This window comes from Pinus tabuliformis, chromosome 7 (assembly GCF_031772625.1).
Source record: "Pinus tabuliformis cultivar Carrire ecotype Pingquan chromosome 7, CPIR1, whole genome shotgun sequence".
In the NCBI taxonomy this organism is placed as follows: Eukaryota; Viridiplantae; Streptophyta; class Pinopsida; order Pinales; family Pinaceae; genus Pinus; species Pinus tabuliformis.
In genome coordinates this window covers 138,636,986-138,651,097 of record NC_142293.1, presented here as the reverse complement: position 1 = coordinate 138,651,097, position 14,112 = coordinate 138,636,986, and the positions used below count along the sequence as shown (strand labels likewise).

At 37.4% G+C, this 14,112-nt stretch overlaps 1 protein-coding gene across 1 annotated transcript in view; it reads left to right on the top strand.

Moving 5' to 3' along the window:
- The window catches only part of LOC149246137 (cytochrome P450 709B1-like), a 68,857-nt gene extending 57,814 nt beyond the window's left edge, over window positions 1–11,043 (top strand). Inside the window, exon 6 of the mRNA XM_089457831.1 lies at window positions 10,396–11,043. Coding sequence (XP_089313957.1) covers window positions 10,396–10,827 — 432 coding nt within the window. The 3' untranslated portion in view covers window positions 10,828–11,043. The remainder of the gene's footprint in view (window positions 1–10,395) is intronic.
- Window positions 11,044–14,112: the final 3,069 nt, after the last annotated feature.

Below are 14,112 nucleotides of genomic sequence, written 5' to 3'. Positions count from 1 at the left end.
TGGCTAAGTGTGAGATCACTGAAACATATCTAAACATTAATAGGAATTGACTGTGATCAGACATGGACACTTAGTGACACAACGTAGATCATCCAGAATGCATAAGACATACTTTTCTTGATGCAAAAACCTTCGTGACAAGAGTGTGTGAAGTGAGAGTGAAACATGTTTGTGTGATGACAACCACTCATGCGCACATTCTTTCCCTTGAAGAAAAAAAACATTCCCTTTGTATGACAAACAACAACCCTTATGCCCGAAAATGACACATGTTGCATAAATATGAGAACGCAGACAATTCTTAGGTTCAAGGAGGGGAGTTTGAAATCATGAGCTTACCAATAAGTGACCAAGGATGATCAATCACAAGATCGAAGGTAGGCTTCGAATTTTGCATGCGAGCCAAAATTTTGGAGGGTGGTTGTCCCATGATGGAAGAGGACATTAAGCTTCAAATTTCCAATCGACAGTTGGAGGGCCTGGTGCAAACATGGTGGGATACTCAACTCGAGAATATCTCCTTGGTTGTTGAGCTCGGTGATGGGCCTCTAATTTAGACATAAATTAAGGTCCATGCATCTAAAATAAACATAAATTAAGGCCTATGACCATCCTTCAGCATATTAAACCTCTCTTCTTGCATTAGATAATGTATTTTTAACTTTAATATATTCATTAGGAAAGTGTACGAATAATTGCATATTTGTGTCTAATATTATTTATTTTTGTGGAATATTATGAAAATATTGGGCAGATTATGAAGATTTGGAGGAGGATATAATTTAGGGACTTGTTCCCTACTACAGGAGGATCAATAATAAATAATAAATCAATAAGATATTATGGAATTATGGCACAGATTGTGGAACTCCAGTGATTGAGAAAATCTAGGAATGTGTTCCACTAATCAAGGGACCAGATCCACTAATCAAGGGATTTTGGTAGGGAAAGATTCCTCCATTCATGGGGAATGATTCTTAATCATTTCGTATAAGTACCAAGTCGAATTTGCCTCTAGAGATAGATTTTCATTAGTATTCTTTTGGAGAGAACTCGTATTTTGCAGCTCCATTGTATTTTTTTTTAGGGATGTCATTGTATTGATGAAAATAATGAAGATTGGTGTCATATTTAGCTTCTAAATCTTGTTCTCCTCCATAGGTCTCTGAGTTTCCTTGGGCTTGGCCATCCAAGGAACCTTAGAGCCTTTTTGTATCATTTTCTTTTCTTCTTTTCACTGCTTATTCACATGCATCTCTAGTTTTTATTTCTTTCTATTTTTGCATTTAGTATTAATGATTTCTTGCTGTTGGATTGAGTTAAATGGTTGGTGTAAGTTCTTTTTCATGATCAAAAACATTATTTCATCCTTGGAAAATCTTTGGAAGTTCATAGTAATCATTGAGCTACTTGGATTAGTTTTCTTATTCCCAAATCTAGATTGTTGGACCTCCTTTTTAGCAAAGAACAATAAATTTCTACTATTTTTTAGAGCATGCTAACAAGATTCAATTGAGTTGGTTCCACTTGCATTAGATCAAAAAAACATTCTAGTTCATAACAAAAATTACCCCATTGCATTTTCACTTGATTTGGTTACGCATTTTTTAGATTTACTAGTTCACTATTTCTCGAATTTATGTATTTTCGACTAGTAATGTTTTTATTTTATTTGCATGGGTTAACAGAGGTCTTTTTGAGTGATTCTACTTGGAATAGGGACCTAAGACATCCTAGTTAATAAAAAAAATTGTCCCATCCAATTTGGATTTGATTTTCTCTGTCATTAAACCCTCACCAATGTTGGGTTGTGTTATATTCTTTCGACGTAGTTAATAGGGGGTTTGAAGGGCACCTGTAACCCCACTTTATGGGGTCCGGGGCAGCGCCCCGGAAAATTTTGGTTTTAGACCATATGTTAGGTTGGGCGGACCCACCTATGGTTTTGTGCATGATTTTCGCACATGTTTTTTGGACGCGATGGTTTTTGGTCCATGGTATTGGACGTGATGGTTTTCGGTCCATGGTATTGGATGCTTCGGCATGTATAAATATGTATTGTAACATTGAAAGGAACATAATGAAAAATCAAGCTGGTAGTCCCGGTTTTGGGATCCAGGGAAAAATCTCTGTGCATATGTGTTTTATGGGTTATGCTCTCGCATTGTTTATTTTCTTTGTTTAAGAATTAGTATGCAGGTAATTTCCGTACAGGATTAAAACCTACATTTGGTATCAGAGCTGTTTTGGCTTCAAGGGGATGCCTTTGTTGCTGAGGGGTTTCGCTCGGGCCTGTGGTAGACCCTGTTCAGTGGGAAATCTGTGAGATCGATTCTGGTGGTGAAAGAAGATGGCGAGCAGTGGAAAGATAGAGATTGAGAAGTTCAATGGTCAGAATTTTGAGTTGTGGAAACTCAAGATGGAGGATCTGTTGGTGGATAAAGATCAGTGGTTCGCGGTAGATCCGGGCACTAAACCATCGGGAGTGACCGATGATGAATGGAAGAAGTTGGATTGGAAGGCAAATAGCACAATACGATTGTGTGTCTCGGATTCAGTATTGATGAATATATCAGGGGAAGCTACGGCAAAGGCTTTGTGGGTCAAGTTAGGGACTTTGTACCAATCTAAGTCTCTGGTGAATAAACTGTTCCTGCGGAAAAAGTTGTATAACCTGAGGATGAAAGATGGAGACTCGGTGACAGAGCATCTGAATGCGTTTAATACTGTGGTAAGTCAGTTATTATCTGTTGATATTAAAATTTCAGATGAAGATAAGTGCATCAGTCTGTTGTGTTCTCTACCAGATTCGTGGGATAGTCTGGTTATTGCAATAGGTAGCAATGCAACTGCTTTGCAGTTTGATGAAATAGTCTTAGCCTTGCTGACGGAGGAGATGAGACGGAAAAATATGGACAGCCAGAATGGTGATGCCTTGTCTGTACGAGGACGGTCCCAGAACAGAAACAAAAATAAGTCATCGAGTGGGAGATCTAAATCTAGAGGGAGATCTAAATCTCCAGGAAACCCTACAAAGGTGGTGTGCTGGAAATGCGGAAAGGAAGGGCACTTCAGAAGGGATTGTAAATCTAAAGCTCCTGATAAAGGAAAGGGATCTGATGATGCTCCTTCTGCAGAGGCGAAAACCACCTCAGATGAAGGTGGGGATGTGTACTTGGCTTCTTCAAGTACACATGTAGATCATGAGGCATGGTTGATTGACTCAGGTGCATCCTTTCACTTCACTCCCCATAGAGAGTGGTTTTGCGAGTATGAGAAATACGATGGTGGTGATGTCTTCTTAGGAGATGATAGGAAGGCTAGAATCATTGGTCGGGGAAAAATAAAGTTGAAGTTGCAAGGTGGAAGGGTTAGAACACTTCCGGGTGTTCTACATATTCCTGCATTGGCCAGAAATCTGATTTCTGTAAGCAAGTTGGATGATGCAGGTGTAAAAACGGTGTTCGAGAAAGATACCTGCAAGATGGTTCGAGGAGCACTGATATTAATGCGGGGAGTTCGGATTGGAACTCTGTACAAGCTGCAAGGTAGCACTGTTGTTGATGGGTGCAATAGTTCTATGGTTCCTGAAAATGGAGTAGAGAATCTAGTGGTCTCTGGAGAGAAAACCATGTTGTGGCATCAAAGGCTTGGACATATTGGAGAGAAGGGCCTTCGAATACTTCATGGTAAAGGTATGGTAGAAGGTATGAATAATAGCTCTCTGGATTTTGATTTCTGTGAAAATTGTGTATATGGGAAGCAGAATCGGGTGAGTTTCCCCTCTGGTGGTAAGAGGACGAAACAGATATTAGAGCTTGTGCACAGTGATGTGTTTGGACCTGTGAAGGTTCCATCACTGGGTAAGTCTGTGTACTATGTATCATTCATACATGATTTCTCAAGGAATACATGGATATATTTTCTTAAGAAGAAATCTGAAGTCTTTGACAGGTTTAAAGAATTTAAGGCTCTGGTGGAAAATCAGACAGAGAAGAAGATAAAGGTGCTGAGGACAGATAATGGTGGAGAATTTTGCAGCAAGGAATTTGAAGAATTTTGTAAGAAGTGTGGTATAGCACGGCAAAAGACTAATCCATATACACCTCAGCAAAATGGAGTCGCAGAAAGAATGAACAAGACGTTGATGGAAAGGGCAAGAAGCATGCTCAGTGGTGCCGGGTTAGGACAGGAATTCTGGGCAGAGGCGGTGGATACTGCATGTTACCTGATCAACAGATCACCTTCATCAGCGTTGGAGGATAAGACTCCACAAGAAGTATGGACTGGTAAGAAACCCTCTCTTTCACATCTAAGGGTATTTGGATGTGATGCATATGTACATGTTCTAAAGGAGAAATGAACCAAGTTGGATAGTAAATCTGAAAAGTGCATCTTTATTGGGTATAAGGATGGTTTAAAGGGTTATAAGCTTTGGAACCCAGTCACACAGAAGGTTGTGTATAGCCGAGATGTGTTGTTCAGAGAGGTAAAAGATGTTATTCAACATGAAGTCCAACCAAAGGAACCTGAGAAGATAGAGTTTGAGCCAAAGGAGGAAGAATCAGACTCTGCAGCAGAGGAGGAATCAGAAGATGAAGAGCCATAAACTCTGGCTGTCAGAAGATCAGTTCGAGAAAGAAGGCAGCCAGAAAGGTATAGTCCATCTGCTTTCAGTTCAAATTTTGCTTTGTCTGTTACTGATAATGATCCCAGAACTGTGAAGGAAGCAGTGCATTCAGAGGATGGAAAACTCTGGAAAGAGGCCATGGTCGATGAAATGGCATCTTTGCACAAAAATGAGGCTTGGGATCTGGTGGAGTTTCCGGCTGGAAGGAAACCCATTGGCAGCAAATGGGTGTTCAAGAAGAAGACAAATGTAGAAGGAAAGGTGGAGAAATAAAAAGATCGGTTGGTAGCAAAAGGTTATTCCCAGGTGCCGGGAATTGATTTTGGTGATATTTTTTCTCCTGTTGCCAAGGTAACTTCTATTAGATTACTTTTATCTGTTGCTGCTGCTTTTGATTTTGAGGTAGAACAGATGGATGTGAAGACAGCATTTCTTCACGGGGATTTGGAAGAGGAAATCTACATGAAGCAACCTGAAGGCTTTGCAGTGAATGGTAAGAAAGAACTGGTATGCAAGTTAAAGAAGTCTCTATATGGGTTAAAACAGTCACCAAGGGTGTGGTATCATAAATTTGATACATTTATACGGGGACTTGGCTTCACCAGAAGCAAAGCAGATCATTATGTGTATTTTAAATTAATTGGTGACCGTATTATTTATCTGGTCTTGTATGTGGATGATATGTTGCTGGTTGGAAATGACAAAGAAATTATCCAAGATTTGAAGACCCAATTGTCCTCCAAATTTGACATGAAAGATCTTGGTGCTGCAAACTATATTTTGGGCATGGAAATTAAAAGAGATCGGTCAAAGAGGAAGCTATGGTTAAACCAGAGGAAGTATGTCGAGACAATACACCAAAGGTTTAATATGCAGGATAGTAAACTGGTGAAGGTTCCTATTCCTGTAGGTGTGAGGTTATCTGCTGAACAGTGTCCCAAGACACAAGAAGAGGAAGAGGACATGTCCCATGTTCCATATGCAAGTGCAGTGGGTAGCCTGATGTATGCAATGGTATGTACTAGACCAGACATTGCACATGCAGTGGGAGTATTGAGCAGGTTTATGTCAAAACCTGGGAAGGAGCACTGGACAGCAGTGAAGCGGGTTTTCAGGTATTTGCGTGGCACTCGTGATTATGGTTTGTGCTACCAAGGAAGACCAGGATTGGATAGAGTGCTGGATATTCATGGCTTTGTTGATGCAGACTGGGCTGGAGATCTGGATCAGAGAAGATCTACAAGTGGGTATGTGTTTAACCTATTTGGAGGTGCAGTCAGTTGGATGAGTAAGAAACAATCTGTAGTGGCACTATCAACTACAGAGGCAGAATACATGGCAGCCACTCATGCAAGCAAGGAAGCAGTTTGGTTGCAGAGATTGTGTTCAAGTATGGGGTTAGTACAGGGAGCTATACGAATACACTGTGACAGCCAAAGTGCAATTTTCTTGGCAAAGAACCCTGCTTATCATTCAAAGACAAAGCACATTGATGTTCAGTATCACTTTGTGAGGGATATGATAGAAGACAGAAAGGTGTTGCTGGTAAAGGTGGACACTTTGAAGAATACTGCAGATGCATTGACAAAATCTGTGAGCTCTGAGAAGTTCTCTTGGTGTAGAGAAGAAATGGGAATCTCAGGGCTGAAAAAATGACTAAGCTCTCCTGTGGCCCCCTGTGGAAAGAAAACAACAAGTGGGAGATTGTTGGGTTGTGTTATATTCTTTCCACGTAGTTAATAGGGGGTTTGAAGGGCACCCGTAGCCCCACTTGGACCATATGTTAGGTTGGGCGGATCCACCTATGGTTTTGTGCATGATTTTCGCACATGTTTTTTGGACGCGATGGTTTTCGGTCCATGGTATTGGACGCGATGGTTTTCGGTCCATGGTATTGGATGCTTCGGCATGTATAAATATGTATTGTAACATTGAAAGGAACATAATGAAAAATCAAGCTGGTAGTCCCGGTTTTGGGATCCAGGGAAAAATCTCTGTGCATATGTGTTTTATGGGTTATGCTCTCGCATTGTTTATTTTCTTTGTTTAAGAATTCGTATGCAGGTAATTTCTGTACAGGGTTAAAACCTACAACCAATTTCATCATTTCATAAGGAAACTTCTCCAAGCTTTTTGAGAAAATCCATCCATCTCCCAACTTTGCTTTTGAGTTCTGAAGTGGTCCTAGGCACTCCCTTGCCTCATTCCATCCACCAACCACCTTTCTTAAGCTTTCCATCACCTTCAACATCCATTTTTTTTCTCTCGGCTGTATCCTGTAGGTTTTGAGGGGATCCTGTAGGTTTTTAGTACATCTTGTAAGTTTTCCTGTATGGTCTGTTTTGAGGCCGAATTGAGGGAAAACCTCCAGGAAGCCACACAAGGTCACCTAAGGGTCCTCAAAGCCTTCCAAACATCCACCATCATGTCCAAGCCACCTGCCACATCAACAAAAGAGATTAGCTTTCACACTCTCACATGAAAAAAAGACAAAAAGAAAAACAGATTTATTTTATTCATTTACATGTACAATAGTAGAAGGTTTGATGGTTTGAATTTGCATGCTTAAGATAGTAGGATTGCATACATGTTAACTTAGAATTATTTTGAAGCAAAGCCTCTTAGCAGTTAGTTAGAAAATGGTGTGTTTTAGCATTTGATTTCAGTCTCTTTCCTTGTACTTTCTTTCTCTCAATAGGTTAAGGTTCCATTTCGGACATTTCATTTTCTGCAACTAGTTTAGGATTTGACTTCATTACATGCACTACCTTACATCATGACATCAAAAGAAGGACACATTGTATGCTGCACATATAGTGCCGATACTTCTAAATTTTGTATGAACCCCGGGTTGATAATTAAAGTTGGTAGCCTTGGGAGTTGTAACATTCTTTTTGCAATACCGAGGCTCATAACTCGAGGACCAACCCAAGACTAGATCCACACATATCACATCTTGGGATGACTTTTTCCAAGCCTTAAGAGCATGTTTTTACTCCCCGGTTATCTCCAAAATATCCTTGCCAAATAGCTGAAACTTCGACAATTACCGAATCAATCAAGCATGCATTGATGTCTTGTACAATTACGCATTCAAATCCATATCTCTGATCTAGAAGAGGTATTAATTAATAAATTTAATTCTGGTGTACTAATGGTTTTTCATCGAGAACTTGAGTTGTTTGATAGTACTTCCTTGGACAAGGCCTTTATTCGAGCCTTGGTTGTAGAACATAGAATGGCTCCTCAAACCCAATCTCCTCAAACCAAAAATGGTCCATCTCCTATTAGTCCATCTAATGTGGCCCCTGCCTCATCCCCTTGGTGTACATTTCATAAGACCAACTCACATGCTTTAGCATATTGTCTTGTACTTCAAAATATGCACCCCAACAAGACTCTTTTTACATAGGTAGAGAAAACAAATTCCTCTACCTTATTTGCATTTGTTTCTCTTGAAAATCCTACCGAAGTAGACCCCTCTCTCATCCTCATGATTGCTAATAACGCTGGAACCTCTGTTGCACCTCTATTTACCCATAATTGTCAAATCAAACATGATTTGGTGACTCTTATCCTCGACAATGGGAGTCAAAAGAATCTTGTGGCACAAGATTTGGTTCACCACCTTAGCCTTCCCACCACTCCACACCCCAACCCATATCAACTAGGTTGGGTTCAAAAGGAAGGCCCTCGTCTTACTATCTCCCAACATTGTGTTGTCACCTTTGCTATTGGTCCTTTTCGAGATACTATGGTATGTGATGTTTCTCCTCTCAATTGTGTTGATTTGTTACTAGGCATTCCATACCAACAAGCCTGACATGTTGTTTATCATGCTAAAGATCACAAATACCGCTCGCAACATGAGGGCCACACCTATGTTCTCACATCCTCGGTGCTCACATCAACCCAAACTCTCACTAGAAAAGCTCCCATTAAGAAAGTCAATATAAACCAATACATTCCTTTGTGTTTGGTTCACTGTGTTAAGCCAGAAAAAAACACCAACCCAATACCCCCTACCATGGCTCCACTATAGCCAAAATTTGCAAATATCTTCACCAAACCCACAATGTTGCATCCACAATGCTCTATTGGAAACCAAATCAATCTTATTCCAAGTGCTTCCTTATCCAATGCCCCATCCTTTTGCCTTGCTGGAAAACCATCTATTGGACATGATGCATCAAAGAAACATGTTGTTGTCAAAGGTCAGACTAGACACAAAAATATGCAGGTTGTAAAGAGATATGCAACATCCAATGGTGGTAATAATGGGGTTCAGAGGAAGCCATCAATGGTAGCAATGGATGAAAGCTCAAGTTCAAATTCTAGTTGCAAGAGTTCCACACAAGTTGGGGCAAAGCCATTGTCAACAACTTTTGGGCAGAGTGTGGATACTATATTCAACAACAGGAAAATGACTGAAGAATGGCAGTCAATGAAGGACCCCGTTGTCAAAAAATTGAAGGGCCCTGTTGTGGAAGATTCCATGGTAGACAAGCAACCTTTTGCTTGCTCTCAAATTCATGCTACTTTCTATGTAGGGATAATTTCAACAACTCATTGCTCACTGCTTCTGATGGGCAACCTTGCAACAAGTTCTGTTGTTTCACAAGGGCAACTCTCACCTAGCAGAATGGCACCAGTTAGGGGTGCCAATGTGGCTCCTGACCTATCATATTTTGTTGGTCAGAAGGAAACACATCGGTGCATACCCAATGGCTGACAATAGAAGCATTGATGCACAATTTCCCTCCTTTGGTGGAGGAAGTTGGGACGCTTCCCACTCTAAATAAGGAGGAATTAGGCAATCAAGAAAGGATCGCCAATCATAAACATCTAACTGATTGGACAACAAGGAAAAAACGCACTTCTTTCTTGGTAACATCTAAAACCCAAAAAGAAGGAAACATCAAAAAACTAGTAAAGATGGAAACATCTCTATAGTTGTTTTATCTAATAATGTAATTGATTTTTATCTCATATATTTTGGAATTAAAAATGGATAAAGAGAATGTTACATTGTTTATAAAATGCTCATCTCTCATAATAAGATGATGGTATTGTTTTCCAGAACATCTGTTTTATTCTTTTTTTTTTTTTTTGAATCTTTTCAAATCTACGTGTAGATCAAGTTTCATTTTACTTGTTTTTATTTTCTCATCCATTTTCACAGCAAAGAATTAGAAGACCTATCCATAGTATAAAATCCATAGCCCTTTGTTAAATGTAGTATCATAAATGGAATGTGATCTTTGTAATCATGATATATATATTTTTTTTGGGTTAAATGTAATCTTATAAATCGGAATTGTTAAAATACAAATTTTCTGGTTAAATGTAGTATCATAAATTGAAATTGTTAAATGTGTTTTAAATTTAAAAAATGAAAAATGAAAATTGTTTAGTTTGCAAAATTTTGAATGAGTATGATCTTTTATGTATTAAAAATACATTTAAAAACAAAATCTCACCCAACATCTTATTCACTATTACAATGAAAAAGAACACTATTATATTAGTTAGATTCCGTGTATTTTCCCAAGTTCATAGTCAAATCTCTCTTCGGGGTTCTGAAATTAGTCTCCCAGTGAGATTGGTAACTTTGATTCCAACTGTATCAACTCTGTAGCTGAGTCGACTAAAGTAGGCCTAATTAACATGATAAACTGATGAACTCTGCAGCTATCATATATTTCGATTGGTTGGTTCTTTGTCATATAAGCTAGTGACTGTTCTCTGTTTTCTCTGGTTGGCAGATGACAATGGTGTTAAATGAAACTCTGAGGCTATATCCACCTGTGTCCACGTTGATAAGAAAAGCATACACACACATGAAGCTCGGCCCTTTCTCACTTCCAAAAGGTGCAGCCTTGACTTTATCAATTCTGGAAGTGCATCACAATGAGAAGCTCTGGGGCCCAGATGCAAACATGTTTAAGCCAGAAAGATTTGCAGATGGTCCTTCAAGGGCAGCCATTAACCCAAATGCCTATTTGCCATTTGCTGTGGGTCCAAGATCATGTATTGGCCAAAACTTTGCCATGTTGGAGGCCAAGACTGTGTTAGCTATGGTATTACAGAGATTCTCATTTGGTCTTTCATCTGCGTACACGCATGCTCCCATCTCTATGTTCACTCTACAGCCCCAATATGGCATGCAGATCATATTCAAAGGTATCCAAGTCTAAACATAAGTTTCCTTCATGTTGTAACAAATATGGAGGACATGTCCTTATTGCTGTTCCTTTCTTTCCTTTCCATGGTTATTTGATAGCTAAATTCTTAGCTTTCCATGGTTATTTGATATGTAATTTCTTCGCTGTGTAATTGTTTAAGTTTTCTCACATTTAAGTTTATTACTTTTTGGTAGTGTATTACTAATACGTTGTTGAGGATTATATATATATATATATATATATATATATATATATATATATATAGTTTCATTTTAAATTATACAGATTGTAATTGAATTAATAACTTTTGTCAAACGTTGAAGAATTTTAAGTGATACCTTTTTCATACTCAACTGTTTAGGAGTATTGAAATAAATCAAAACAGATTTTACCAACATTTAAAGTTTATTTCAAAAGCTATGAAAAGGAGTATTTTATTATAAAGGTTACTTAAAATTCAATTTGAATTTAAAAAGTTAAAGGAGAATTATATTATTGAAAGATGTTTGTAGACAATTTAATATATATGTATATATATATATTTTCAAATTTAAATAAAATAAAGTTGAATTTTAATGAAGCACGATTTTATTAATATGTTATTTGGATTTGGATAAACATTTTTTTTGGTAAATACTTTAATGACTTGTAATATACTTCAGTTTTTTTAGTATTAGGGGATTTGTTTTTCACTTATAAAGGACAGATAATTTGATAAGGTCTTATTTTAGATATATATTAATTTTTAGACTTACTCATGCTTAATATATAATTTCTTATCTTAATCATTTATTATGAGTAGGGATTTTTATTTTTTAATTTAATTGTATGTATTTGTTCATGGATTTGACTTGAGATCATGGTTTTAGTTCAAACCTTATTTCATGGTTTGAGTTAACACGTGGTATTGACTCTTTATATTGAGGAAGATATTTATCTATACAAGGAGGGAGTTTCCTCATCTTCATTTGTTGGAGATATTGAGAAATTTTCTTATTAATTATGTTTTGCCTCCATTATTTTTTCTAATTGTCATTCTAGGATATTGCAAGGCTTGGTATTTTTTTAGGTGTGCCAAATGAGAGAGCTACTGCAATGTTAAAGAAGGGCACCATGTTCCACTTGAGAGGGAAATTACAGTGTATAATTCTTTCCTCAGTCCATAGGATCATGTTTGTACCATTTCCTTTGCATTGAGTGAGGACATCATATGACTCTTCCCGTTTACCTTGGATAAACCTTGTGTTCATTTAATCATAGAGGACTGCCCCCCAATCCATACATGAGAACTTGACTGAACCTAGTTAACACTTTAGAGGCAATCCCTCTTGGTGCCGTCAACATTGGCTTTTTATCATAAGGACCAGTGTAGAGAGATTTTGGAAACCCACAACCCATATTAACTACTGGTCTTCTTGATCTCTTCATCAAAAATCCCAAACATATCATTTTCATCATTTCTTTTCCTTTATTTCTTTTTATTAGGGCATAAAGATTAAATTTTTGAATTAGATTGCTAGATCAAGGTTTGGTTGCTAGGCCTTGATTGATTTAGATCATTTTGATGTTAACCACGGTTTAGTGCTATACATTTTAAGCTTTGCATAAGTAAGGTAGTCCAACCAAATAAAATTTTTATTTTGGTTTTGATTTTCAAGCCCAATATCATCTTAAGATCTAACCAATCTTCTTGTATAAAACTATAACATGCCTAATCTCATATCTCTCTTTAAACTTATCTTGTTATTTCTATAAAATACATGATTTAATAACACTTAAAATTTGTTTTATTTCGTTAACAAGGGCTTTCTTGCAACATTGTATCATTTTCAGGATTACACCATTTAAATTGAATGAATCAATTCTACATGTCATGCAATGCTTTTTTTGTTAAGTGAAATGAACTAGATCTTTAGCATGAAATCCCATAGTCTAAAATTCAAATTTTAATGCTTTACTTGTTTTAATGTTCAATATTTATGTGTAAATATTCAATATCTTGCAATGTTTTCACACACATATGAACTTGAGTCTCTCTTTTAGAAAATTGATGCAACATACTGTGGGATGAGTTGGTCCTTATGCCTAACAATTGAATACCTTTTAGATCTCTCTCTCTCTCTCTTTAAATCAGTGGTTAAGGTTTGCTATTTACTTATTTGCATTTATTGTAAATGTTTAATATAAGCCACAATAATCTTGCATAATTTTGGTATGTTTGAGACAATGACTAATATGCCTAACAAATCATTGTTATCACATGCAGAATGATAGCTTTTTTAAGCTAACAATTTAATTATTATTCATCTCTTTCACAATTTATGAGGTCATTGTTCATTGTTAAAGATGTATGGTGTTGATCTAAATTGGAGTTGCAAGCATTCGTAACTCACAAAGCACACATTTGAGCACATCCAAAGATTTAATACTTCTCCACCAGTGCATCTCTTAGACATATTCCACTTAATTCAGTATATACATAATGCTTAACATATTGATTTGTCCTTGTTGGTACATGGAGATATGGTTCATTCTTGTTTTTTATGATTTACTAATCATGGAGTGAACATAAAATACTTTCAAGTGTTATGATTACATGGGATACCAAGGAGTATCACTTCCAATAGAGATACAAGATTCCTTGGACATTTTTGGAGGGTACTTGGGAAGAAAATGGGCTCCAAATTGTTGCACACATGTCATCCACAAATGGATAGACAAACAAAGGTGGTTAACCAAAGGTTGGGAATCTCATGAGGAGTTTGACTGGGGAAAAACTAAGGCAATGAGATTTGGTTTTGGTGTAGGCTAAATTCACTTACAATGATTCAATCAATCAATGTGTTGGAAAGTACCCATTTTAGATTGTTTATATGATCTAGATCTTGGGGGCCAAGATCAAAGAGACTTGGACATCTAGAGAGGAGATAATAGAAAGTGAGGCTCATTATTTATAGTCTTTTTGAGTTATAATACCATGGGTGGATGCCATTTTATTACACACTTTTTAGCTAAGATTTCCATAGTTACAAGCCTCATTGTCCATTTGTTGGTTAATGGTGTTGCGCCTCATTGTACATTTGTTGGTTAGTGGTGTTGCTTTTGTTTGAAGCCTTTGTTTTGGTTGTTTACCAACACCTATTTTCTCTAAAGCATTTTTGGGGAAGTTAATAGTGTTTTCCGCTCTTGTGCCTATGCAATTTTCTTCTTCAGAGATCAACCAACCTCATTGAGGTTTCATGGTTCTCATCTTTGCAGTTTCAAACTTTTGCTTTTCGTACTTCCCGATTGCAGTGG